The sequence below is a fragment of the Mchenga conophoros genome, linkage group LG10 (genome assembly GCF_057382185.1).
Source record: "Mchenga conophoros isolate Kocher_MC1m ecotype Shallow Benthic linkage group LG10, M_conophoros_male_GT1.1, whole genome shotgun sequence".
Classification (NCBI taxonomy): Eukaryota; Metazoa; Chordata; class Actinopteri; order Cichliformes; family Cichlidae; genus Mchenga; species Mchenga conophoros.
In genome coordinates this window covers 30,155,755-30,183,001 of record NC_140535.1, presented here as the reverse complement: position 1 = coordinate 30,183,001, position 27,247 = coordinate 30,155,755, and the positions used below count along the sequence as shown (strand labels likewise).

At 40.4% G+C, this 27,247-nt stretch overlaps 2 protein-coding genes across 3 annotated transcripts; one reads left to right on the top strand and one right to left on the bottom strand.

Annotated features, from left to right (window-relative positions):
- Positions 1 to 718: 718 nt before the first annotated feature.
- Positions 719 to 4,142, bottom strand: LOC146566196 (aquaporin-11-like). The gene is made up of 3 exons (XM_085289772.1): positions 3,438 to 4,142; positions 2,859 to 2,975; positions 719 to 2,586 (listed from the first exon to the last, which is right to left on the bottom strand). The coding sequence occupies exons 1-3, from the start codon at positions 4,024 to 4,026 to the stop codon at positions 2,480 to 2,482; spliced, it is 813 nt and encodes a 270-aa protein (XP_085145898.1). The 5' UTR covers positions 4,027 to 4,142; the 3' UTR covers positions 719 to 2,479.
- LOC146566195 (glycerophosphodiester phosphodiesterase 2-like) lies at positions 3,819 to 26,920 on the top strand. Of its 2 annotated transcripts, none has more exons than XM_085289771.1 (16): positions 3,819 to 4,017; positions 14,213 to 14,399; positions 16,025 to 16,128; positions 16,291 to 16,384; positions 18,219 to 18,278; positions 19,505 to 19,603; positions 19,714 to 19,807; positions 20,271 to 20,416; positions 20,836 to 20,918; positions 22,453 to 22,603; positions 23,244 to 23,468; positions 23,605 to 23,762; positions 23,878 to 24,025; positions 24,987 to 25,069; positions 25,185 to 25,264; positions 26,759 to 26,920. In XM_085289771.1, the coding sequence occupies exons 2-16, from the start codon at positions 14,244 to 14,246 to the stop codon at positions 26,848 to 26,850; spliced, it is 1,773 nt and encodes a 590-aa protein (XP_085145897.1). In that variant the 5' UTR covers positions 3,819 to 4,017; positions 14,213 to 14,243; the 3' UTR covers positions 26,851 to 26,920. The 2 variants fall into 2 exon arrangements, with proteins under 2 accessions (XP_085145897.1, XP_085145896.1); XM_085289770.1 differs by lacking the exon at positions 3,819 to 4,017 and adding an exon at positions 12,008 to 13,195.
- The last annotated feature ends 327 nt before the right edge of the window (positions 26,921 to 27,247 follow it).

The following is a 27,247-nucleotide window of genomic DNA, read 5'->3' as shown; positions in this document are numbered from 1 at the left end:
CTGCTCGTCACCATCGTAAACGCTGCTGAGATAAAATAATCTCTCGTGTCATGAGAGTGAGGGTCAGAGGAGTTTGTTGCGGCTGTGAACTTTAGCACCACTCTTCTAAAACGGCACACTGTGAGATAATCTGTAACCACGTCAGTAGGAGGAAGCTTGTTTACAAACCATCGAGCACGTGCCGCTCTGTCAACCAAGCAGCAGGTCTAAAGGAACGCCGTGCATTCGTTTAACAGGCTGAGGGGCCGAAGGTCACATGTTTGTCATCTGTTCTGCGCTGACGATGATCCACGCTGAGGAAAAACGGAGACGCTGGTGTTGGGCATTTGTTTGGAGAGTGTGAGACGCCTGAGGAAGAGGAGGAGGCGGCGGAGGAAAGGACAAAGGTCGTGTTGTGTAACCAGCACCATGTGAGCCATGGTTGGGGGGGGTGGGGGGATTTTATTGGATCTCTGTTTCTGATAATCCAAACCTCAGAGAGAGGAGATTAACCGTCACTTGGTTGTGCGTTTCACTGATGAAAAGACCCCAAATGACACATTTACTGTATGTATGATATATAAACTACACTACACACATTCTAGGCAGATTTTGTTTGGCTAGTCTTTGTATTTATCCTCAAATTGGATCTAAATGACTACAATTCCTCATCCGAGGACCCACAAATGTCTGCATGGAAACTTCCCTGCCACCTTCCAATAAAAACACAGCATTTAACATTTTTCAGACATATTTTTAATCAAAATACTGCATTTAAATTACAACATTATAGAAAACCACTATACATTTTGTTCACAGACAAATGTTTTTAACCACATTCTTATTTAAAATAATTATCCCAGTTTTACAATCAAAAACTGGCACTGTAGAAGTTTTTTAAGATCAATTGTCTTTACGCACAGAAACTTCAGATTCAGTGTTGTGCCCCAAAAATAAAACACCAAAGTCCCACCAGCACCACATACAGTATAATTCTAGCACCTGAACCTTTAAATACAGTAAACTACCAGACAGACGCGTTAACGAGCCAAACGTGAGATTAAACCAATAAAAGATCAAAGGTTTAGTCACCCAAAACCAACCATCACCATTAGCATGTCCTACAACTGAGGTCCAGTTTTCTTTAACATGCTACATGAAGTAGAAAAGCAAGACATCTGAAGGTTTAAGGCTTTGAAAACATGGTTAATAAAACCAAACATCTGCAGTCCTTTTCTCCAACAACACCCAGTTTGGCAATAAGAGTGAATTAAACACTTTTATAATGTTGTTTTATGGCATTTGGAGATTGTACGTGGCTGCATGCGTCTTAAATTCTTTCTGCTGCTCTCTTATTAACGAGAGATTGCCACAGCTGATCCATACACAGAATAACCTTCCAGGCACAACCTCAAATGGATTGGAGTCTTCTTCTGGTCTCGAACCGGGGATCTTTCTTCACACCTCTGAAAACATGTCCTGATATCAGTGATATCAAGCTTAAGAAAAGCTTGGAATGTGGCTCCCGCAATCCAGAACAGACCCAGGCTATTGTACTCCTAATGGCGTGCCAAACCAAAATAAATGGAAGGGTCGTGCAAGCCGGATCCATCCGCTGTGGTGACGCTCATGGGAAATAAGGGAGCAGCATAAATAATTAAAGTCATGAATCTACCAGACTTCATAGAGAAAAAGATACATTTTAGTAGGTGCACCATCACACCTACTTGTTTGCATATTAACCACTTAGCTGCTTGTGCTCTGTCCGTATTTTTAAAATCTGTGCGCTTCTGTTGTTCTTCAGCTTCGTCACATGTGCGATGACATAAGCACAAATATACATTCAGCTTAATAGTGCATACATTCATCGTTGTTGTGCTTATGACAATTTTCACATTATTTTTTGGCAATACTTTAAATATTTGTGCTTAAATCTTAAGACTAAGATTCATGAAAATAACTATTGATAAAAATGGCACTAACCGTGCATATCCAGGGCTGTTTTCCTGTTAAATGTAGGGCAACTAGAAAATTTATGCTTTTTGGTAGCTGCAGTGGTATTATAGCTAACATTTAATTGCACATGAAGAAAGAAGAATTAAGATTTTAGGTCAACCTTAAGCCACAGAATGCATATGTTATTTTTAACATTTAAAATAGTGTTTTAACAGCAGGTTTGAGCCTCTGTATGAAGCACATTTGTCATCTTTTAGTGAGAAACTGAAGCCACTTTTGTGTTCTGATTAGCTGCCAGCTTTCTAACAGTGTATTTGACATCTTAGCTGACATTTGCTGTTCAGTGACAGTAAAAGTGCGTTTTACCCTGACAGTACCCACACATTACAGTGTGTATTGTTTTTTTATGTGTTCACAGACATTTTGAAGGTGAGGCAACCCTGCAGTGCAGCATTAATAACAAAAGAAAAACAAAAGCTGGCTGTGCTGCTGTTATCCGTTAAGACATGAGGAATAAAACAGGCACGGCTTTTCCCCCTCGCACCTACTGGGTCTTCTTTTTCTGGATGGCAGGAACGTCCAGCCCAACGGTACTCCCACCAAACAGGAAAGGGATGATCTTCTCAAACAGCAGGATGCAGCTCACCACGCCTGCACACACACGTTAGACACAGGAAGTTATTTTGGTAACAACAAGCAGACATATGTCAGGTATGAGTCGTGCATTTAAATGACAGGCCAAGCTTCTTTATTTAGAGGACAGTCATCCTAATCGAACCATGGAGTAGCTTGTAGAGCAGGTCGGTCCTGAGCGCTTAGTCAGTTATCTTATTTGCCGAGAGTTAGAAAAGACAACAAATACCACACTCACATCTAAAAGTGGACATGAGATCATAAAGAGTGGACTCCAGTCTGCTGCTTACCTAAAACTGGTCCCAGCCAGTACACAAAACAGTACTCCAGGTAGGTGTGGCCGCTGCAGGGGAACTGAACTGAGAAGGCCAATACTGGGTTGAAAACGGCTCCGGAAATCTCTCCACCTGCACAAAACAAAAGATGGAAGAATAATTAATTTACTTTATGGGCATGGAACCATCTACACTTTTAACCCACATGCTGAGGAGGGTAAATATGCATGCTTGCTGCATTTAATAATTGCACTTTTGCAAGAACAAAGGCTGACAGGATGGTTTAAATTCTGGATTTAGTAGGATTGTGATCAGTATTTTAGTTGTGCCGTTTAGATCTTGATTTCTTGTGGGTCTATGTTGTGGTTCCCAGGACAGTACAATGTTTCTGACAGAAACCATGGCAGGGTGATTGCCAGTATTCATGTGCAGGATTGTTCTTAACATTAAAAAAAAAGAAAAAAAAAGAAAAAAAAAAAGTTTTCCGGGTCTGTGCGGTGTACGGGGCACAAACTGTGACCCTTTCTATTTAAAGGGGGTTTCATTTACTTGTTTAGACTTGTGAAGAGTAGGAAGTGCCCCTCATTAACACACCTGCATAAACTGCTGCCGTTACAACAGCAGCGATGAAGTGCACCTGGAGTCTTTCGTCCAGTTTGTGGACGTGCATGCAGGCAGCCTGGAAAACGAAGGCGCAGGCCAGCTCCACCACCGCGGCCTCCAGCAGCGTCCCGCCTAGGGGATCGAAGCACCTGAAGTCAGTGCTCTGGTGCTGCAGGTGAATGTCGGAGAGACCCTGCGACCACACGGAGGCGACATAAGACTGCGAGGCGACGGCAGCTGCGAATTGGAGCATAATGAGGACGCCGGCCGCTCTTAAGCTGCGGGTCCCGCGGCACACACTCTCTAGAGCCGCGGTGGGGTTACAGGTCGCGTCCTGGAAAGTTACCAAGTGGACAAGAGTCACCGTGTAGGTGAGAGCCAGGCCGTAACTGAGCTCCAGGTGGGCCGAGTCTCCCAGCAGTTTGAGTTCATGCGTGCAGCAGCAGAGCTGGAATGTGGACGCCGCCTCCAGAAGGTAAATCCGGTAATCTCTCGGGAACACACGCGCTGCGGAGCGGATCAGCTCGCTGAGGAGCACCGAAACCCCCAGCACCGCTACGGAAACCCACAGGTAGGTCATCTCCCGGCTCTTCACTGCCCCACACGGTCTGACCTCAATGCATAAGCCGCTCCTCGTGACGGGGGCAACTTTCAGGACTTATCTGTCAGAGTAAAGTCTACTTGATCCACGCTGCTGCGTCAAGGCGCACGGATTGAGACCGCCTTCAAAATAAAAGTGGGGATTTGAATGCCTGATAATTAAAAGTATTTAGAGTCAAAATACTTAAGTGCCAGCGAGACACCGCTTTGTTCCACATGTTCAGTCAGAATATAAGCATGAAAAAAAACTCCATAGAGGTGTAATATGTTTTCGTGGTAAAAAGAAATAGATAAATCCACAGTGACTTTAAAGGCCAACTACTAAAAGTGGGCAATAAATGGGGAGCTGCAGTGATTGGCGGGATTACTCACAGCAAGCATCCTTATCAAACCGGTTACAAGAGTCAGCCTGAGGGCACTTTCTCTTTCAGTTTGTAATTCGATGTTTTACAACACGCAGTTCTAATTTACTGTATTATTCTTTAAAAAAAAAAAAAAAAAAAAAATCTAAACAAAGGAAAACCGGCACATACCTGTGACAGCATTAAAATCTGTATAATGTAATGTAAATGCAAAAAAAAAAAAAAGGGGTAAAAGCACAAAAACACAGAATATTAATTATAAACATTGTAAAACATGACTGATCTCTGTATCGAGTCTGTTTTCACCGAGTCTCTCTTTAAATATGATGCAGTCACCATTTCTCCCATTCAAAGCTCAAACGTGGGGACAGTCCTCTTCTTTTGCTGCTGTAACTTTCTATGCAGTTCATGTTCCTGCTGATCACACCACACATGCCTGTAAAGGCACATAGTTCCATGCTCTTTCTGTAAGAAATGCTTTTCCAATATGTGGCGAGGTTTTGTACAAAACCAGAAAAATGAGTCAAATTACCAGCAGCAGATTTAGTTTTAGTTAACTATACTCACACACTGCTCTGGCTTCCTTCAACAGCCCAAAGACACGAATGTTAGCTTAACTGGTGATTCTAAATTGGCCCTAGACGTGAATGTGAGTGGGAACGGTCTCTTTGTTGGCCTTTAGATGGACTTTTGCAAGTCAGAATTTTTGGATTAATAATGACATTAAATGTCCACCACTTTGGAGGGCCCCGAGTGCCAAAACGAATTAAATAAACGTATAATTACATATTTAATAAAATGCGTCAAATTACAATGGGAAATTGATTAAATATATAATTATGATTCAATTTAATTAAATATTTCCAGTTTTAATTGATACATTTAATTAACAATGTATTTGTTCATGTTGGCACTCATAGTCCTCTGTAACTACGAACTGGTCTGTTCCTTATAGCGCTTGGTTCCATTTCTGTCTACAAAGTGTTAAATAACAAATAACAAAACAAAAAACAGGCATGATTTCATCCACTAACAGGCAGGGTGGAGTTACTTCAGCTGACACAGTTAAAGGTGGGGTGCACCCCAGACCTGCTGACTATTAATTTTCCTGTTTGGCCTCGAGTTATTTTTAGTGTCCCATAGGAACCCATGCTTTATTTTGAAAAGTCAAATCAGGAATGGGGAGGTAAATATTTTGAAGGGCTTAACATTTGACCTCGCTACCAGTGAGAAGTTCAGGCAGAGGCATCGGAAATCAGACAGTTCATTGAAAACCTGTTCTGACAGGTTTTAAACATCATGCAGGTGTGTGCACATGAACTGTAGCAGGAGAAAGGCATTGGAGCACCTTTCATACACCCTGTGCTAATATCCAGGGTGCAGTGGTGGTGATCCTCTACATGTAGAGGGGGGAGTTCCATGTTTTATGGATATGGTGTTACTGTGTAAGAGAGAAGTTTTCAACAGTCATGAAAACTGGTTTTCTGTTTGCACAGCATCCTTTGACCTATATTAACTGGCCACTTTAGTTGGTATACCACGCTAGTGCCTGACATAGACTCAGCAACGTTCTTTGAAACACACACAGATTCATCAGGTGAACATGCACGATGTTAATCTCCTGTTCCCCATCCAAACAGGTCAGTTCTGATCCTACCATCCAAAAGTCACAGCAGAAATGGAGGCCCATCAGATCAGGCAACATTTTTTGTCCAGTGTCGGTGAACTTGCCTTTGAGCTTTTCTTTTTGCTGGCGTGGTCTTCTGCCGCTGTAGCCCCTCTGCTTCAAGGTTCTACATGTTGTGCATTCAGACTGTTGTCTTTCTATTGGCTCAAAGTGGTCTGGCCATTGCCCAGAGAGCTGCCACTCACTGGATAAATGCCAAGCATATCAGCAGGTTCTGAAATACTCAGACCAGCCTGCCACGTGTAGTCACCTTTCTGCCCCATTCTGATGCTTAGATTGAATTTCAGTAGGTCCTCTTGACCATGTCTATGTAAGACTTGCATAGATGAGATTTAAGTAATAATTCTATCCAGCTGTGCTTATTTCTGCTTCAAGGAGTGAATGGGTTAAATGCAGAGAGGAATTTCCCCACGGGGATCAATAAATAAAGTATACATTATCAATATTTGCCCCCAGTGTTCCCAAAAACACTGGATAATTGCTCCAGGTGGCTGCAGTTACGCTAATGCAATATAAAAATGGAGTACACTGACATTGAGATGTAAGATTTGCATAATAAGTAATAATTCAGACAGACAGTAATAATATACCGTCTGTCTACATCCCTCTATCCTTTCTCCAGCTCACGTGGTGAGCTGTACTTCGGTTTTCTGTACTAGCTCCCTTTACAGGCCTCCTGTGTCCACAACCATAATGCTCAGCCATAATCATTGCCCATTATTCTAATTAGTAACTCACTAACCTCATTCTTCAGATACCAATTTTACCAATCCCTGTAATAAGGGCAAAATGATCACATTTCTACTTCCGGACCTAATAATTTCATTCCTGTGCCCTGTAAATCACAGCCTGACAGTTTAACAGTTATTGGCCTTCTTAACTGCAGATCTTTGTCCAATAAATCTTTTACTCTAAACTATTTCCTTATTTTTTTGTATTAAGCAGATTTGGCTGGGGATTGCTGCCCCCTTGTGGAACTTTGTCCACCCAACAATTTTTAAAGAATTAGTTTGGTCCATTGTTTATCAGCAGCCTCCTAAATCCCGCTCTGAATTCTCAAAGTTCTGAAATCTGCTTTCATCTGATCTTACATTTAATCTAATTCTTCTAATTGTGCAGCTCTTGATAATGTGGCCTCCTTAAAATCCAAATTTGCTCCAGTCGTTCTTTTACCTTGGATCAATGATCATATTTGTCATCATAGATGAGAGAGCAGAAAAGCTGAACCTAGATGGAAAAAACCTCCATGTGGGCTACCAGCACACAAAGTAGTTATTAACCTCGTTCAACTGACTTAAAAGATGCAAGAGTATCCCGTTTCTCTAGCTTGATTAGCAATAATAGGCACAACCATCAGTTCCTGTTTAACACCATCGACAGGGTCTGGTGTTGATGATCATTTATGTAGGTTTATTCAACATGCCAAGTATTTGTCTTTCTGTGCAAGAAAAGCCTACACACAGTGTGATACAATTTTCTATATGCATTCAATAATGTGAGAAAATTAATATCAGAAGTTCCCTTCGGGTGCTGCAGTGTCTTTAGAGTCCAAAGGCATGCAAGTTGCCTGAAGTATACATTTTCTAATGGTGCATCAAAAATACATTTCAACCAGGGATGCGGAGTTATTATCTATCATCTGGGTGCATGCCAGATTACTTAAAAACAGCCACTGTCATCTGTTAACTTAAAAGAAAAAGCATTGACTACAGGCCCATTTCCAAACTTCTAATAATTTTTAAAATCCTCAAAAGCTGTGGCCCATCAGTTACTTGGAGTGGTTGAGGGCAAAAACACATTTTCATATATATTCCAGTCAAATCATTGATCATACCATTCACTCTGACAGACTGGAGTTGGATTGGTTTCTCTGACACTTCTTTAAAAAGACGTTTCATCATATTTATCAAATATTTCAGAAATCATATTAATAAATGGATAGCCTCATCAGTGACCCTCGGGGATGAATTTCTGGACACATTCTTTGTATGCATTTCTTACATTACTATGCAGACAATATGCAGTTATTCTTTTCTGTTAAGACACAGATTAGATTACTGACACTAGATTACTGCAGCTCATGTTAAACTGAACAAAGCACCAATTACCTGATTTCATCTGGTTCTGCTGGACTCCTGACTAGTAGCTGGAAATCTGTTTCCATTTTGCATATTAAATGTTATACGTGACTCCCTGCGATCCATAAGATCATTTTATTGTTTATACATGCAGATTGTTTTATACATGATTTTTTTTTAAATTGTCTAATTATATTTTTTGTCCTTACCATTTTTCTAACTGGTTCTTAATGGTTTTGAAAATGCATTTTATTTTATTTTATATCAGAATCAACCTTTTGGGGCTTAAGGTTAGGACTGATTTTTAATTGAGATGCTGTGGTATGATCCAAAAACCCGTAACTCATCCGATCAAGAGATCCAAACAATTGAACGTATTTTAGTTTGATGGGCAGCAACAATGAATGCCTGGAGGAAGTTTGCAGTGTTGGACATCAAATAGACTTTAATGACCAGTTTCCCTGCATTTGACATTTGCATCCTCACGTGTCGCTCCCTCACATGATGTCTGTAAAAGCTCAGGCCTGCAGTACAGAAGTGCTATTACCATGGTGGGATTAGTTGGGCCGCTGCTGCTTTGGTCTGGAATGTAAAATGAGCTATTCCATCCATTAATTACTGTTTGATTAGCATTTCAGCGATGAAAGAAAATGAACTTTGACTTAAAAAAAAAAATCTGCTAAGTAACATCTCATCAACCTCCGCTTTACATTATATAAAGGCTGAACTCAAGCTGCTTTACACTCTTACATTTTCTTTATGTTAAATTGAACTAGACTATTTCTACCATTGTCCTTCACATGCTGCTGCTTGTGATCAGCCTGACTTGGCATTTCCTATTTGTGCAGAATTTGTTAATATTTACAAAGTCTGTCCGGCAGCTGCAGTGGGAGTCTGCCCACCCAGTGGGAATAAAAGTTCAAGCAAAACAAGATGAACTACTAGACATTTATTCTGTTTATGGTGTAAAAGCAGCTATTTATCTGCTTTAAGAGGTTCATGTAAACAAAGCTCTATCTGCGGGTGTACAGGGTGGGCCATTTATATGGATACACCGTAATAACATGGGAATGGTTGGTGATATTAAAGTCCTGTTTGTGGCACATGAGTATATGTGAGGGGGCAAACTCCTCAAGATGGGTGGTGACCATGGTGACCATTTAGAAGTCGGCCATCTTGGATACAACTTTTGTTTGAACATCAGTGGCTGTCCTAGCTTCATTCAGCAAGAGCCCACAGTGTAGCACTCGCCGCATGTCCCTGGAGAGTGGCATTAGTCGAACATCCCTTTGGCGGATATTAGCTACTCACAAATGGCACCCTTACAAACTCCAGCTACTGCAGCATCTCAACGAGGATGACCCAGATTGGCGCACAGAATTTGCAGAACGGGCAAAACAAAAATTGGAACAGGACCCTCAGTTCACGCAGAAGATTTTGTTCAGTGATGAGGCAAACTTTTATGTGAATGGTGACGTTAACAAACAAAAACACCACTATTGGTCTGACACTAACCCACATTGGATGGATCCCTCCAAGACTGTTGGACCAACAAAAGTGATGGTTTGGTGTGGTATATGGGGTACGACAATAGTGGGTCCATTCTTCATCAATGGAAACTTCAAGGCCACTGGATATTTGAAATTGCTACATGATGATGTGTTTCCCTCTTTATGCACTGAAGCTGGCACGTTCCCTGAGTTTTTCCAGCAAGATGGTGCACCACCACATTATGGGTGCCAGGTCCGAGCATTCCTAGATGAACAGTTTCCTGGAAAGTGGATTGGTGGTCGTGGGCCAGTTGAATGGCCCCCAAGCTCCCCCGATCTGACCCCCTTAGACTTTTATCTTTGGCACCTGAAACTACGGATACTGGATGCCTGTGCTGGCATTTCTCCTGCGGTGTTGCTATCAGTGTGTGAAGAGTGGGAGAAGAGGGTTGCATTGACAATCCAACACAATGGGCAGCACATTGAACACATTTTATAAGTGGTCAGAAGCTTGTAAATAACTCATGAAAGAATAAAGTTACGTTGAAACCAAGCACACCATTGTTTTTCTTGTGACATTACCAATAAGTTTGATGTGTCACATGGCCCTCTTCCTATTGAAAAAACAAAAGTTGTATCCAAGATGGCCGACTTCTAAATGGCCACCATGGTCACCACCCATCTTGAGGAGTTTGCCCCCTCACATATACTAATGTGCCACAAACAGGACTTTAATATCACCAACCATTCCCATGTTATTACGGTGTATCCATATAAATGGCCCACCCTGTAGATGTTAGTGAAGGAATCACTTTGTTTGGGCTTTAACTTCACTTGATATTCAGAAAGCAGAGTTCCTGTCTGGACCGGAGAGATGACACATTAGCCATTCAGGGGGCGGAAGAGCATGAGATGGAAAGCATGACCAGACTCGGGGGTGCACTGCAATCCGATGAAAACTCTGTACAGACTGTTAACTGTGTCATTAGGAAAAAATGAATCCGGATGATTCAGGATGATTTTTTTCCCCTTTTCTGCTCTCGTATTCAGAATGCATTCACCCCTTAGTTGTGCTGCTGAAGGACTCTCCTCTTGTCACTCCCCTAGTGTTTTTATGCCATCTATTTGTCATTAAATTTTTCTCTTCTCTCTCTCGTGAGGTCTGTGCTCTTTTCCTCTTCTTTACCTTCACCTCCAGATGGAGCAGATCCTGACCCTCACTGAACTTGCTGCTCAAAGATCATCTATTGTTCACTTAATAAAACTAAAGCACCTTAAAGCAACTGCTATGAACGTATGCAAAATCAATATAATTGAATTTCTACAGGTTTGCAAACAGATGACCAGCTATACAGATATTCCAAGACTGTTCATTGATATTGGAAAGGAAAAAAACATGCTCACCTAAATTTTTCTTCTGTTTGTTAATATTTTGTCGTTTATTGTAAGGAGGAGGTGGTTCAGAGGAAGCGGGAGCTTGTTACCATCATGGGCTCATCTGATCAGAATGAGAATGAAGTCATCAATCACTTACAGGTTTCTCATTTAACTGAATAATCAGTATTGAAGGACACACATGGACTGCTAACTCTGAAAAGAAACAAAATTTGATGTAAGTCATTCATTAAATTAGAATAATACGTGAACTGAGGAGACCCAAACAAAAACTCACCTCAGCTGACACCCATGTGGGAAAGGAGGAGTGAAAGTGAGCTGTAGGTGAGTGCAGTCCTTATATAATGTGTGACAGGTGAGTGCAATTAAGGGCAAGCACCAGACCCAATCAAGTGTGAGGAAAAGAAACAAGGTGAATTTGGTGAAGTGAGTGAGTGCGCTGAAAGGTGAGTCTTTACAACATTTATCATGGTTTCCTCATTTTTTTTTCATATAATGTAAAACAAGCTGATTATTTGTACAGTTTTATGTATAAAATACTTAAAAAATAAATAGTGGGTTTGTCTTTCTTGAGACCCCCATCTCTGACATGAAACTGGATGAATCACCTAAATTATAGTGGATAGTAGATGTTTTCATACCAGTAACATTGCTAGCCGGAGTAGCCTGGGATGGACTCGGATTGATCTTTCAGTGACCTGTGAAATTAAAGATTTATACATGTGTCTCTTAGGCAGTATCATTAGAAGTCACAGCATACATTTTCACTTCTATGCAGAGTGACACTAAAAAACTATTTCATGCATTTATGACTTCTAGGCTGGACTACTGTAATTTGTTATTATCAGGATGCCCTAAAAACTCCCTGAAAAGCTTTCAGTTGGTCCAAAATGCTGCAGCAAGAGCACTGACAGGGACTAGAAAGAGAGAGCATATTTCTCCTATATCGGCTTCTCTTCATTGGTTTCCAGTTAAATCCAAAATAGAATTGAAAATCCTGATCCTCACATACAAGTTCTTGAATCATCAGGTGCCGTCTTATCTTAATGACCTTGTAGTACTGTATCACCCCATTAGGACACTTCGCTCTCAGACTGCTGGTTTGCTTGTGGGTCCTAGAACAGACACATCTCTACTTTTAAGGCTAGGCTTAAAACTTTACTTTTTGACAAAGCTTATAGTTGGGGGTGCATCAGGTGACCCCAAATCCTCACTTATGCTGCAATGGGCTTAGACTGCTAGGGACTTCCCATGATGCACTGGGTGTTTCTCCTGTCACCCGTTTTCACTCACTATGTGTTTATACACCTCTCTGCATTTTATTATGAGTTATTATGAAACTATGGCTCTCTTCCACAGCATGTCTTTGTCCTGTGTTCCTCCCCTCAACCCCAACCAGTCTCACCTGATTCTGCTGGAGGTTTCTTCCCACTTTCGCCTAAGTGCTTGGTCACAGCGGGTTGTCTGATTGATGGGGTTTCCTGTTTTCTCTGTGTTACTGTTGGGTCCTCACAATATTAAGCGCCTTGAGGCGACTGTTGTTGTGATTTGACGCAAAATAGAATTGAGTTCCTTTACAATAACTGCCCAAATAAATGTTTAGAAATAGTTCATTCATTTATTTCTTTATCTATTCGCTTATGGGACCCGTGTAATTTAAAGCCCGCCTGCAAACCAAGCTTTCCTTGGGATGACGACGACGATGATGATGGTCGCAGTGTCTTTCCACGACTGCGGCAACAGGTGGCGGTGGATGACACAGAGGTGCAGGACATCAACAGCAGTAAAGCAGAGGAACAGTTACAATCTTCTCATTTCCGTGTTAATTTCAAAATAAAGCCGCTCTGTTGCCTCATACTTGCAAATATTTACTAAATATTCTCGATACATATAAAATCTCGCTATGGAGTGTAAATAAAAGCTAAATGGCGAAAAAATAATGCACAAGATTGTATAAAACCGGTAAAATCCTACTGCAGACGTGTGTGCCTGTATTTTTGAAGGCAGGGCCTTTCCCCTGGTCCCCGTGTTAGTAATTCCCGCTGACTTGACCCGTTTTCCGAGGCCATCTGCTCCGGACGACTGCACACTGCGGCTTCTTCTCTGCCGTTTACCCGGAGGGAGAACCGGCCTGGAGGTAGGAGATCTGTCCTTACGACATAACAAAAAACAGGCTGAAGTGGAAGCTGCACAGTGTTTTTGTAACGATCCGCTGCTCGCTTGAGCTCTGAACAGGTCCTCAGGTGCCGTTCTTTGTTTTATGGAGCGTTCATCACCAGAATGCGTTAAATAAATGTACAATTTTAATATTTTCATGCTGGTTTGCGAACGCGCTTAGTGTGTTTTACTCATTTAGCACTTTTTATGATGAAATAGTCTAAATCTTTAATTCGGCCACGATACAACACACGAAGGAAAGTGTTAAGTGAATCAAAAAAGTGAGATTTGAGTCTGATTAAAAGTTTGCAAGATTTAGCACCATAATCCCAGGTTGGTTGTCTTTAGTTTCGTGATGACTGGTGGATATTTTGTCATGTCATGTTTTATGATTTCCAGGAAGTGGACCCATGACAATCTGCCATGAAATGCCAGTGATGCTGAAATCAGGAAACAATTGTTTCTTTTTTAAAATACTTGAATCAGTTTCATCTGTCTTCACTTTATTTCAGTCAATACACAAGCGCACTATAAGTAAATCTGTCTTAAAGGGGGGAAACACAACTAGTGAGACTTTCTTTGTTCTCCTGTAGTGATAATGACCCATTTGAGTATCATATGTGAAGAAGCCTGCCAGTGATGGACAAAACCGACCAGTGAGCTGTGTAACTTTAGCTTTCTGGGAGCTGAGCCCAGAGGAGTTAGACGGTTTCTCAGTGTTATCCTATTTAAAAAAAAAAAACCCCAAACAAACCACAAAACAAAAAGACAGTAAATAATAGCTCAGGTTTAGCTTGCACACATTGTATGCCACAATATACCCTAAAAGTGATGCTTTAGTAGCTATTGGACAATTTCAATGCAAACTTAAGACCCTTTTAGCCTCTGTTTTATACCTGTTTTACTTGATTTGCCTCTTTTCTGATGTTTTAGCTTGGATTTGAATTTGTCTGGTTGTCTTAGTCGATTTTTCTTATTTCTGTGTGCGTTGGAGCAGGATGGAGGCTGTGGCAGTGTGTGTATGAGCCATGGCGTCGACATTGTCGCAGTGGTTTCGTAGCCTTCGTGTGAAGTTGCTGCAACGTTATGAGCACCAGCCTTTCGTGTCATGTTTGGCTGGTTTGTACGGCTGCCAGTGGAAACACTACAAGAGGAGTCAGCCTGAGGGCTGCTGCTGCAACAAGGTCAGGAAGCAGCAACACAAGAGCCACTTCTGCTCCAGCCAAAGTCATCTGTTTATTATCATTGGAATTAATGAATCATACTGTGGTTAAGTTTACAGGAGTTTCAGTGTTTTGGGTTTTTTTTATTTTAAGTTCTAGTGTTCCTACCAAATTTAAAGTCCAGGGAAACTGAATGTTTTGGAATTTATTTTTTAAAGATTGAATATAAGAAATCAGCACAGAACTCTAGGCCCTATACGTAAGTCGTCTCTGTGGCCCCCTTTCCTTTCTTGAGTCATTCAGTGCTCTGAAAAAGCATGTACCTCCTTCCTGTTCTCTTATTTTTTGTTTTGCATGTTTGCACCCTTACATGTTTCAGATCATCAAATTTTAATATTAGACAAAGATAACCGGAGTAAATAGAAAATTCAGGTTTAGGGAAAAAAGCTCTCTTAATCCACAAAGGCTCAAATATATACATACACTCACATATTTGAATAAGTGGTCCTGAAGGTTCAACAGTGTCCTTTAAGCCCTATTAACTTCTAATTGGTGATCATGATTGACTACAGTTGGTAGTTGTGAGCATAAAAAGGATTTGTTTGACAGCACTCAATGGATTGATGAATACTCAAAATAATAGGGAGCTGCAAGAAAATATGAGATCTGGAAGAAGGGACTGTGCAGTGGTTGGAATAGTGAACCTCCAAATTCTTCACTTTCACTTCAAATCAACAACCAACAGGACATTGATCCCAAACGCACAACAAAACTATTTTTGGAAGGGATAAAGCCGGATGGAACAGCCTTCCCAGAGACCCGACCTCAACCCTTTTGAAATTTTGTGGACTATGTCTAAAAGCCAGGTCTGTGCAACAAATTCAAATGAACTCAAAAGAGTTGTCAAATATTTACCCAAAATTGTGCCAGAAACTTGTTGATGGATATCAAAAGGATCTAGTCGAGGTACAACTTGCTAATGGACATTTAACCAAATATTAGTAGGAGTCTATGTGTATGTTTGAGCTGGTATATATACTTTTGACTCTGTGGGTTAGAGGAACACACTCAAAAATTGAAACCCGTGCACCCAATTCTTTTTCTAAAGCCATCTAAAGTTGAGATGCTGTGTTTGGAAAGAGAGGAGTAAAAGCACTCAAAATATGCTGAAAAAAAATGCTGAATAATTAAATTTAGAGACACATGTGGTCAGCAACATGAATTTTATCGTCAAACCAAACAGCAAACAGGAAAAAAAACACTAATAAATCGTTGTGGGAGAATATAAGTCAGCTACAGTTGGAGGAAGATGAAACAAATCAATAAAAGGAAATGAGGTAAGGGTGATGTTGATTCTTTGTTTTGTTTTCTGCAGTTATTGGTTTCAGTATTTGCATTTCTACAACTGTAAAAGTCACCAAATGAGAAATAATTTTCAGACATTACAGTTAAACAACTTCATTTCGCTTTTTTATTGTGCTGATGCTGAACAGAGCTGTCAGTTGGAGCTCCTCTGTCTCTGTAAAACTCAGAGGAAGTCTTAAAATGCCACGGAAACAGAGCAGTAAACAGTGCGGGGGGCTGGATTTAACTCGGGGAATAACAAAAACAAATTTCTCTCATTGTTTTGTCTCCTCTGTCATCAGTTGGAGGGTGCTAGCTTTGCTGTGCTTGTGGCGGCTTTCTGCTTGACGCTGCTGTTCCTCTACTTCTGGGGACAAGCCAAGAATGACTACAATGACTTTGACTGGTGGGTGGAGCGACTCCTGCACTTATAGTACTGTCGTAGGTAAACATAGAGCTGTTCACATTAATCTGCTGCAGGAATCATTGGTGCTAAATTTACGTTCATATGTCTTTGTTGACTGAACATGCCTTCATGTCTGTTGTGCTTCCTCTCATTTGGCTGAAGGTTTAACTTCGGGAACCTGGGCTTCTGGTTCCCGTGGTCTGTGGTGCTGCTGGCTGTCGCTGTGGTCTTCTTCACCTACGTCACAGTGCTTGTGGTGAGACACAAACGCTGCATTGGCTTTTCATTTCTCATCTCGATTTCTTCTACTTGTCTTTTTAGCTGATTGGATAATTTATCCAAGTGGTGTCAACTTTTTACTGTTGCTTTTTTGTCTTATTTTGTAGTGTTTTTGGAAAGTTTTTTTTAGAAAAAAGTCTTATTTATTTTTTTTAACCACAGATTGTTCATTTAAGTTCTCTTTTATATTTTATTGATACAACAGCATTAAAATAGGAACCTCAATCACTTTTAGTAATTTCCTTTCAAACACAAATTTGAAGCAACTGATCGATTGTTTAAAACCCGAAAAATGAAAGCAAACACTTAAATATTGTATATATTTAATCCACCATCACTGAAATTATCTTGTAACTTGTAACTGCAATTGTTCGCGCCAGCAGCCGCCCAGATTTGAAACATTCACATTCTGTTCACTTCCTCATCCTCAGGCCCTGCACCGACTATACAGGGAGAGAGAATAATTAGCACTCTGGGTGTACCACTCACCCCAGCTGATGCCATGCCCTTAACCATCCTACCCTATCTCTCTCCCACAAATCATACCCTCCCCCCACCATAAGTGGATTCATGGGAAATCGATTGATCTGCAGCCCCGCAGCAGTTTTATGCTGGTGTTTTCACTCATTTCTGGGCTACTTTGACATTTTGACACCTTTGCTTTGCTGCAGAGTTATGCAAGAGATCAATTTATTATTGCTCTCATAAATATGCAGGAAAAGCTGGGAGGCTGTTAGTCATTAAGAGTGGAAACATGGGAACCAGTAAGCCTGCCAGTAAGCCCTGTTCGTAGTACAAAAATACACCTATCAACATTTCTGCACGCTTCTGAGGTCACTAATCGCTCCTGTTTGGGATTTGCATATTTTCCCAGTACTTTGAATTCTCCAGGTAGACCAGCTTCCTCCTGCAGTCCAAAGGCACGCTCATGAAATCAGTCATAAATCGGCCACAGGCCAGTGAAACTGTGGTTATCAGTCTTTCCGTGAGGTAGTCTAGTTATGTCATGCAACTTGCCTTTCTTTTTTCTTACCCAACAATCAGTCCCTGGTTTTGCCGGAGTCCTCCTCCTGTTAGCAGGGAGCTCCTCCCCACTGTAACCATAAAGGCGTCTTTATCATACAACATAAAGCTGCTCGAGACAGCTGCTGTGAAGTGGTAGATTAGAAAGTAAATGGTTCCAACATATAACTCCAAACTGATGTAACACTTTCTTCATCTGCAGATGAAATACATGTTAGTTTCAAAATTTAAGTGGGTGTTTGTAAATTTAAAAGAAACAAGATTCACTGTTTGTGTGTTTACTAAATCGACGAGCTCATGAGAACCTGGCCAGATCATAAGTGTGAAAGCAGTTTTACAAAGGCAATGAGAGGTCAGGTTTTTATATAAACTCTGCTCTGGCTGCTTTAAACTTTGCCAAGCGCCGCCCTTATGCATTCATGTGACGTTCCTGTGTGCAAGAGGAGTTTTATGTGCTCACCTTTTAACCCATAACCATGCCCACTATGTTATGTTGTTATCTTATGTCCTTTCCTGTTTCGTGTGCTACAGGAACGTTACAGTTAATGATAAAAATAGTGCAGAACCAGAACACAAAGAGCACAAAACAGGCTTGTCTGAGCACAAAAGTCAGTTTTATTATGGGAATTTTAAAGCCAGTACAGAAATGCAAGCCCTTTGGTGAATGCATTTATTAACTATATCTCACATAGACTTTGAACTATTCCTCAGACTAGCTCAGGCTTTGCCCAGAAAGTCTCATCATCTCTTCCCAAGTTTATTTTGTCTGTACTTTTCTGTCTCTGCAGCTGCTGGCTGTGTGCTTGCTGTCAGAGGGCCAGAAGCTTTATTTACACTGGAGCCACAAGGTAACTCAGTGATGTGTTTCATAGTTTTTATGGAATGTTGGGTCAATGCAGTGTCACTGGAACTGGTCAGCAGCTTTTTCATAGATTTTTGTTTGCAGACTTCAAATACAATTCTGAGCTCAGACATGAATTTCTGCACAGTAATTATGGTGGATAATTACTGTCAGTCTTAAAGGGACTTTTCTTTATTTTCTCTGTTAATTTTACTAAAGTGGTCATAGGCAATAGTTCTTCAGGCTTTCTGAAGGTCTTTCAAAATTCTTCTTTGAACGCTGGCTGACCTGACATTTTCACAGGGATTTCATTTATTTTTTGTTAAGCCACTTAACATGGACCTATGAATCATTCAAGCACAGTAAAATCACCTAACATATGGGGATGATCTAGTATCTACACATAAAAGAACCGATTTTAAATGATATCTTTTAACACTTTGTTACTAGCAGCCTGTGGCAAAAGCATATTATTTGTGTCCCCATTACTTTACCTGGATCTATGAAAAATTCCAAAGATAAAATAGTTTCCGTGTCTGAAAGTCTTTTCCTTAAGAAGTAGGAAAAAGAGAGAGAGAAATCTGGACCTTCGGTTGATTCATCGACTGCTCATTGAAGTCTATCAGAAAAAGTCTCAGTGGAAAGATGGCCGTAACGAAGCCGTTCTTAAGGAAGGTTAAAAAGGCTGAGATATGCCACATTACACAAGAGCTGGACTGAAAATTAGTGGCAACAGGTCTGATGGAGATACATTTTTGCTTCAAATCGTCAGTAAGTACAGAGGAGGTCAGGATAGAGAGACAACAGCGAGTGTCTTCAGCTATATTTAAAACACAGTGGATGCTCGGTCATGGTTTAGGCTGCATTTGACCATAGTGGTGTTTGGGACCTTTTCAAAACCAGTGGAAAACACCATCAGATTCTAATCCACCATGAAAAACCATCTGAAAAAACACACTGCTAGTGCAGTAAAAACATACTTGGATAGAAAAACACACAGTGGAAAACTATACTATCCATGTTTGTTGTTCTCCTTATATTCACCCAGACATCATCCTTAAAATTGACCTGCTAATTCTTTTCTCTGAGCTTATTAGGATGTTTTATTCACTGGATGCTAAAGAAAAAAATCACCAGAATGAATCAATTCTAGTCAGTGTCGCCAAATGAAGATGTTTTCTATCCATATGAAACATTTTTCATGTTTCTACACGTTGACACTGTTTTTTGCAGATCGGGATCCTGGTGAGCCTGACGGTCTCCGTCATCGCCATGGCCGTCTTGTCCAACCTGTGGAGTAAAGAATGGAGGACGCTGCTGCTGTCCTTCCAGGTGACGCTCTTCTTCTCCTCCTTAACGTAACTTTTTCTGTGTGTCTATGATTTCCACTTCTCGTGTTAGATTTAACTAGATTTTTTTTTTCCCCTCTTGTTCATGACCAGGTAACAGCACCTTTCTTACATGTGGGCGGAGTCTTACTGATGACATCACTGGCTTGGCCTGTTGCTTTGCATTTCTTTCGCATGAAAAGCACGGGTGAGTCTCAGACATGCTTTTAAAATATTTGGTTTTATTCTGATATATGAAAAGATGATAAACATAAAAACTCATATTTAAAGTAAATTGAAAAATAAGTTTTCAAGAAACACAAGAAAAGCACAATATGGGCAAAATACACTCAGCAGACACTTTCTTAGGTACAACTGATCAACTAACCAATTACATTAGAGCAACTCAGTGCATTTAGGCATGTAAAGGTGCTTAAGTGACTTTGAGTATTTCAGGAACTGATGGTCTTACTGGGATTTTCCAACTCATCCAAACGACCTCACAACACTTTCTTCTCACCTATACATCCACGAACTGTGAAGCAGGTTAGAAAAATACTGAGGGGAAAAACACACACACACACAGATTCCTTCATTTATTAGTTAGGAGCAGTTGTTTTTAATTTCTTTCTCTTCGTGTTTATGCTTTATATTGTGTGTTTGTGTTTTAGTACGGCGAGGCCTGATCACGGCCGTGTACCTGACCGTCCTGTTGTCCCTCTACTTGATTCCCCTCGGGTTGTATTCTCCTTGTATCAAAGAGAAGGGAACCCTGGGCCCTGCACCGGCTCTCATTGGCCACAGAGGAGCCCCTATGGTGAGCAAAAACACAGTACACAGTCCTGTACACTAAAGTGAGAGAGCAGCAGTATTTCAATTGTCCTAGTGTCACATGTGACAAAGTAAAACAGAGAATTTTTCTTTCTTTGTAACAGAAATAAGCAGATTTTGATTTTCTTTTCTTAAACAAACAGTTACTGTTCATGAGAGGAAAGGATTTTTTACATGCTGTTGTAAAACCTTTTGGTCTGTAAAAGAGTTTTAAGCCTGAATGTGACACAACATAAATGAGTGTAATGTGAAATATGTTCTTGGGCACCGCTCAGGCCCTGAACTGACACAAAAACAAAGGGAAGCTCACATCCTTCGTGTGTTTTGTTCAGAGCTGAGAGAAAGTCCCCCGCATGCACTGACTGCTACTGCAAGTTGCTGTTCTCTGTTGATCTCATTCTGCAGCTCGCTCCAGAAAACACCCTGATGTCCTTTGAGAAGGCGGTGGAGGCTGGGTGTGACAGTCTGGAGACGGATGTCACCATCAGGTCAGCGAGGAGCTCTCTGCGAAAGCATATGTGTTCAATTATGGTACAATGGCCCTGAGAGCCCAGTGCAATGCAGCCTAAACAGTATTTAGAAAACATGCTGCAAAGTGACAAAGCAATCACATGTCAGCAGCTTACTTTTTCACATAATCACTGCACAGTCTCAGTTATTGTAAAACACTTTCAAAACTCTGAGCAGAGCACCCTGGGCTTTATTATGCAAACGGCGTCTTATTGACTTTGTTCTGTGTGATTTTTGTTCTGTATTTATTGCTCATTTAGTAACTGTTATGTAAAGTGTATATTTTGAATAACTTGTTCAGCACTTCGGTCAGCTGGGGTTATTTAAAATGTCCTATAGAAACAAACGTGGCTTTAAAACCGCAACCAAATACGCAGATGCTGCAGAATCAACAGTGGGCGTGGCCAACGACTGTCTCGATTGATCATGTGACCAAACATTTGTGGATGTCTTGCCATCTTGTTTCACTTCCTGTTAATTGTGGTGTTTTTTCTGCTGATGACTGATCTGATTTCAGATTAACGTTACAAAATGTGAACTTCTAATTGCAACAGCTGCAACAATGAACCACAGTCTTCTTTATCTAATAGTATAACATTTCTGATTCCTGCAGCGTTGGCTCTATTACTTTTGGTTCTTTTTGTGGCGGACACTTTTCTACCACATGGTATTTAATTATGTGTAAAATACAGTCAGATCCAGTGACATTTTTTGTAGTTTTGCTTCTCTAAACCAGCTCAGATTTAAAACCATTCAAGACTGTTTAATGCTTAGATCCATTTTGAAACGCAGTCCTCCATTTTTGCAATTGGACAGTTGACTGATACGCAGTATCATGGGTGAGAGCTGTTCTCGTCCTTTTAGGGAGATAAAAGATCTGAAGTAGATTCCAAATCTGGTATATTTTCACTGGTACATTCAATATGAGATCCAAAGAGATACTGCCAACGGTTGCTCCTGACTGAGCCTGGTTCTGCCGGAGGTTTCTTCCTGTTAAAAGGGAGCTTTTCCTTCCCACCGTCGCCAAAGTGCTTGCTCGTAGGGGGTCATCTGATTGTTGGGGTTTTCTATGTATTATTGGTCTTTACCTTACAACATAAAGAACCTTTAGGCAACTTTTTTAATTGATTTGGACGTCACTCATTAATAAACTACTGTTATGAGTGTTATCCCTTACATTTACAAAAAATATTGTTTATTAAAGTCGAGTATAAAGAATAAGAATCAAAGTATCCAATAAATCTAATGATAATCGACTTTTTGAGGAATTCATTGGCATTTTAAATTCCCCAAGTTTGTGTAATCGTGAATGTAAAGTATTGATAAAAGAATTTGAGCATTTGAGCCAGTAGCTCTCTACATACATGCTCACTGAAGACCAAGCACTTAGCCAGGTCTCAGTGAACCCTATTAAACTTTAAATACAATAACTTTTCAGGCAAGCTGACTTTTCTGTTTCTGAAAAGCTCCCTGCCCCATTTAGAGTCTCATACTGTTGTCCTGTCCTTGTAGTTTTGATGGAGTGCCTTTTCTGATGCATGACTACACTCTGCAGCGGACGACCAACATCCATGAAGTTTTCCCAAACCGGACCAATACTCCAGCTGCCAGGTTTACCTGGAACGAGCTGGAGAGCCTGAACGCTGGGGACTGGTTCCTGTCTGTGAGTCTGCCATTTAATGACCTTTCCCATGATAGTCATAGCTATTCTCTGATGTTTGAAAAATGTAACCAAAGAAAAAAAAGCTCTAAAAAAGTAAGGAAGAATTATTGATTTTATTCACTGCATGTTTGAGGGGTCAGCTAATAACCTCTCTGATATTCTTTTACCTGCTGTTTGCCGTAGATGGGCTCAGAGCACAGCTGCTAATCTTTTCTATTCAAATAAGCCATTTGAAGTGTTTTGAGCATGTCTACCTGACACACTGGGGCAAACTCAGGGCATGTTGGAGAGATTGCATCACTTGGTTGGCCTGGAAATGCGTCCCAGAAGAGGGTTAGAGCGGGAGGAGGTAGCTGGGGAGAGAGAACCCTGGCCCAGACTAGAATAAGTGGCAGAAAATGGATGTACGGATGTAATGAAATGCTAAAAAAGGAAAAAAAAGATTGTTTGTTTACTATATTCGAGGTTTAAGAGTGTTACTATAACTACAGGAGGGAGTTGAGCATGTTTGGACACAAATGAATTCCTCATGACAACAGCCAAAAATGGGGGAAAAAAAAATCAGCTGGCCAATGAAAAGCATATCACATGTCATATGAAATCACTGTATTGATTGGTTATTGATGGTCACCCCCTGCAGCACAACCCATTTGGCACGGCTGGCTCTCTGAACGCAGACGACCGACAGCGAGCTGGAAACCAGTCGGTCTGTAGCCTGCAGGCCTTCCTCCAGCTGGCAGCTCAGACGGGCAAACTCGTGATCTTCGACCTCTATCGGCCACCCAGAGATCACCCTTTCAGAGACACCTGGATCCAGCGCACGCTCGAGGTCATCCAGAACGAATCATCCATCCATTCCTCACAGGTGAGGCTTATTTATTTCTCTATCACCAGACTCCACTGTGAAATGTTGTAATTTAGCATTTTACCGTTTGAAAAGAGTAAAGAGTGCAGTTACTGTGAGTGAGTAGTAGGTAACACTGCTTGCGTGCCATATCTAGGTGCTTTGGCTGCCATCAAATCTCAGAGCACTGGTCCAGGAACTCGATCCTGAGCTCCAGCAGACTTCAGGCAGTCGGCTCCCTCTAGAGGAGCTCCAGAGTAACCACATCGTCAAACTCAACCTGGACTACACTTCCATGTCTGCTGAGCTCATCAGGTAACACAAGTGTGTGTGTGTGTGTGTGTGTGTGTGTGTGTGTGTGTGTGTGTGTCTATACGGTCCTCCTCCTTAGTTTAGAAATATTCATGACTTTCTCCTCTCCTGTGTGTAGGGAGTACACTGCAGTAAACATCACCACAAACTTGTATGTGATCAGCCAGCCGTGGCTCTACTCTCTAGCCTGGTGTGCTGGAGTGCATTCAGTCACCACTAACGCCCCCCAGCTGCTCAGCACCATCAGTTCCCCTTTGTTTATCATGGTAAGTTCAAGCAATGCGCTTCATGTCTGACATCAACCTGTTCTCTCTCTTTCTTACTGCAGATGCTTTTATTTTGAAACACCTGACCTAGTGATGATACCATATAGTTAGGAGTGGGGAGTAAGGGTACCAATTTTGAGGTAGTTTGGATGAGGTGCGGTTGTAGTATCATGTAGTGGGGCTTTACCTTTTATGGTCCAAGCTGCTGAAGCAACCTACCAAATCACATCAGTCATCCAGTATAATCAGGGATTAAACCAAACTCATAGTAACTCCTATTTAACCTTCAGTAGTCCAGTTTCTGGTTTTAATTATTATTTTATCCTATTCCTGCTTGTTTAATCGATTGCAATTTTTAGGTTCTAATAATTGTTCATGCATGCGTGTTTTAAAGTATCCTGCGGTTGAGTGTTTTATGTTTTTTATCTGTAAAAACACAACGTACACCGTGTATATCGTGAGCTTGTGCTACATAAATAAAGTTTTGCTTGCTTTTGTTGTTACATTTGTTTCTTATATCTGTTTTAATACATCATTTAGTCATCTAAAGCACTAAAACACATCTGTAGCATGCTAAATTATGTTATAATACACATTGTTACATATCATTGGGCAATTCTTTACCAGAGAGGAAATCTTTTCAAGTGTGTTCTCGGCTTTGATTAACTCTTGATATTTCTTTTTATAGTACTACAGCCGGCAGGCCTCCTGGTCGATTAAGTGCTTGGTTACTTTAACTTGCAGCACCATCTTGTGGTAGAAATGAGTGCTACAAGCTTTATCAGGGAAGCTTTTAAACCATATTTAATCACAGGAATTTGCAGTAATTATCAAGATGATAAAAGGAATGATAAAATGAACTGTGGTTTTATCTGTTACCTTTTTATTATTGTTTCATGTGTGAAAGATATTAATATTCACCTGTTCACTTCCATACGGTCTCTTCTGATCTGCTTCTCAGAGTCCCGATGAGTACAAACTGATGTGGATTCTTACTGATCTGATGTCCTTTGTGCTGATCCTCCTTATCTTCTTCTTCCACAGGTGGAAAACACACACACACACGCACACACACCTACCTCGCATCCAATACATCCAACCTGTATTCTGATGTAATCGCGATGTTTCGCTCTCTATCAAGCTGAAAATGTGTTTTCAGATGGAGAGAGAGAGAACTGGCCTTCTGCACGGGCAGCAGGATCAAGTTGGAAGGTGGCACTTACAGCAAATTTAAAAAGGGTAACTTACCATAAAATAAACGTCAGACTTAAAAAAAAAAAAAACTAGAAGAAAACTGGAGTCTAGATATGTGATGCACACAGACATTTTCATCTCTAGGCTAAATTAAAATCACCCCATTGAGAGTAAACAATGATTTTTTTTTCTGTACTTATATAAAGAATCTGGTGTTTAAAACCCCATAAATACATCAAATAAAGAATCAACTAAATGGAAATATAACCATCAGATTGGTTAAATTTCTCAATAAAAAATGAATTTGTCATGAACTATGCACTTTGTATTTATACATGTAGAAAATGTAATATAGTATATATTGGGAAATTGCCATTATAAGGTTGTTTACAGACTTAAACTGATTTATTTTCTTACAGTATAGGTTTTCACAAAGGTTTAATTATGAGATGAGGAAGTAGACATACACTGTAATCAGTGCAAAACAAACAGGTCTAACATCTTATTTGCAATGCAAATGCAATGATTATAAATCAACAATTGTTTTTCACAGTTGCAAAACATTTTTGGGGAGTCCTGTGTTAATACAATGTGATGGAATTAGTGTGATTTGTGATTATTTCTCATCTACCTCCTGTAGTTTAAGGAGCTGGTTTGATGTTTCACTCTGAGGACTGAATTAGAGGACTGAAAATGTTAACAAGCAAAAACAAAAAAGAAAAAAACACAACCAAGTGTGTGTGTGTATAATGTTTCCAGCTTGTGAAAAAAATGAGGATTTAAATTTTTTTTCATGGGGGTGTTTGAACTTTTGGTCAGAAAAACCAAAACATCTAAGATGCCACCTTAAATTATAGAAAACTACTTTTACATTTTTAATTTATAGTTAATTTTATAGTTTAATACACCCTTTAATAACTCCATGACCTTTTCTATAGCATCTTTCATTCTATATGAAGTCAATCAGTACCTCCCATCTGAACCCCTCAGAATCAGCTGATTGGTTTGTTTTTTTTTATGACAACTTTAGTATATTTAATGAAGCCACACAAACTTTTACCTTCATACTAAGAAAGTATTCCAAGAACACAAGGCTAGGTTGGACTCATTTTTTCAAACAAACAAACTGCAGATAAATCAATTCCCACTGCCACAATATGTGTATCATATCCTGAGAACCTGCCTCTTTGAAGCTAAAAGAGGACACCCAAAAACATGAGATATCATTGGAAAAACCAGCATGTCCTCTATAGAGCACATCATCAGGACTTATTAGGGTAGCTCAATTAAGTCAAAAGATATAGACCAAAAACAAATGTTCATTACAGCGGATATAAATGAATAGGACTCGTCTTATGAGGATATAAGTGCATAAAATTGCCATATGTAGCAACTTAACTTAAAAACTGAAAATTCATATATGCAAATGGGAGTTTCCAGAAGGATTTTTCTGGTCCAGGCTTTATGGGGCTAAAAACCCAACATTTTGACTTATGGACAGCTAATTTTTCTTTCTTCTGACTATATCTTCTCTCTCAGAGCTGAGTGATATCTGGTCGGTCTCCAGTGGGAATTCAGCAGCGGAAAGGATGCCCAGCCTGGCGGCTGTAACAGAGCACTATGTCTGCTGAGCCTTCGAAGCCCAATCACACACTGCCAACCTCGAAAAACTGTCTTAATGAATTAAAGTGTCTGAAACAATGCTTCACTCTTTATTTATCTGGTTTAGCGTTTTAAATAATTTTACGTTAGACTTAAAATGATTAGCAACAGCTAGCAGCTTAGTTTAGCTTAGCACAATAACTGGAAACACAAGGGAACAGCTAGCCTGGCTCTGGCTAAAGCTAACAAAAATCCAGTGTCTTATTAGATGGCACTTGTTAAACCTTTCCCACAGGGGCCGTTTTAGTCAACCTGATTTTATATTCCTCTATTTAAATTAATGAGAAACTCTTTATATTGAGCTGTATTAAACAGTGTCAAATAATCAGGCGCGCTAGTAATGTAAGCCAAAAGCTCAGACTCCAG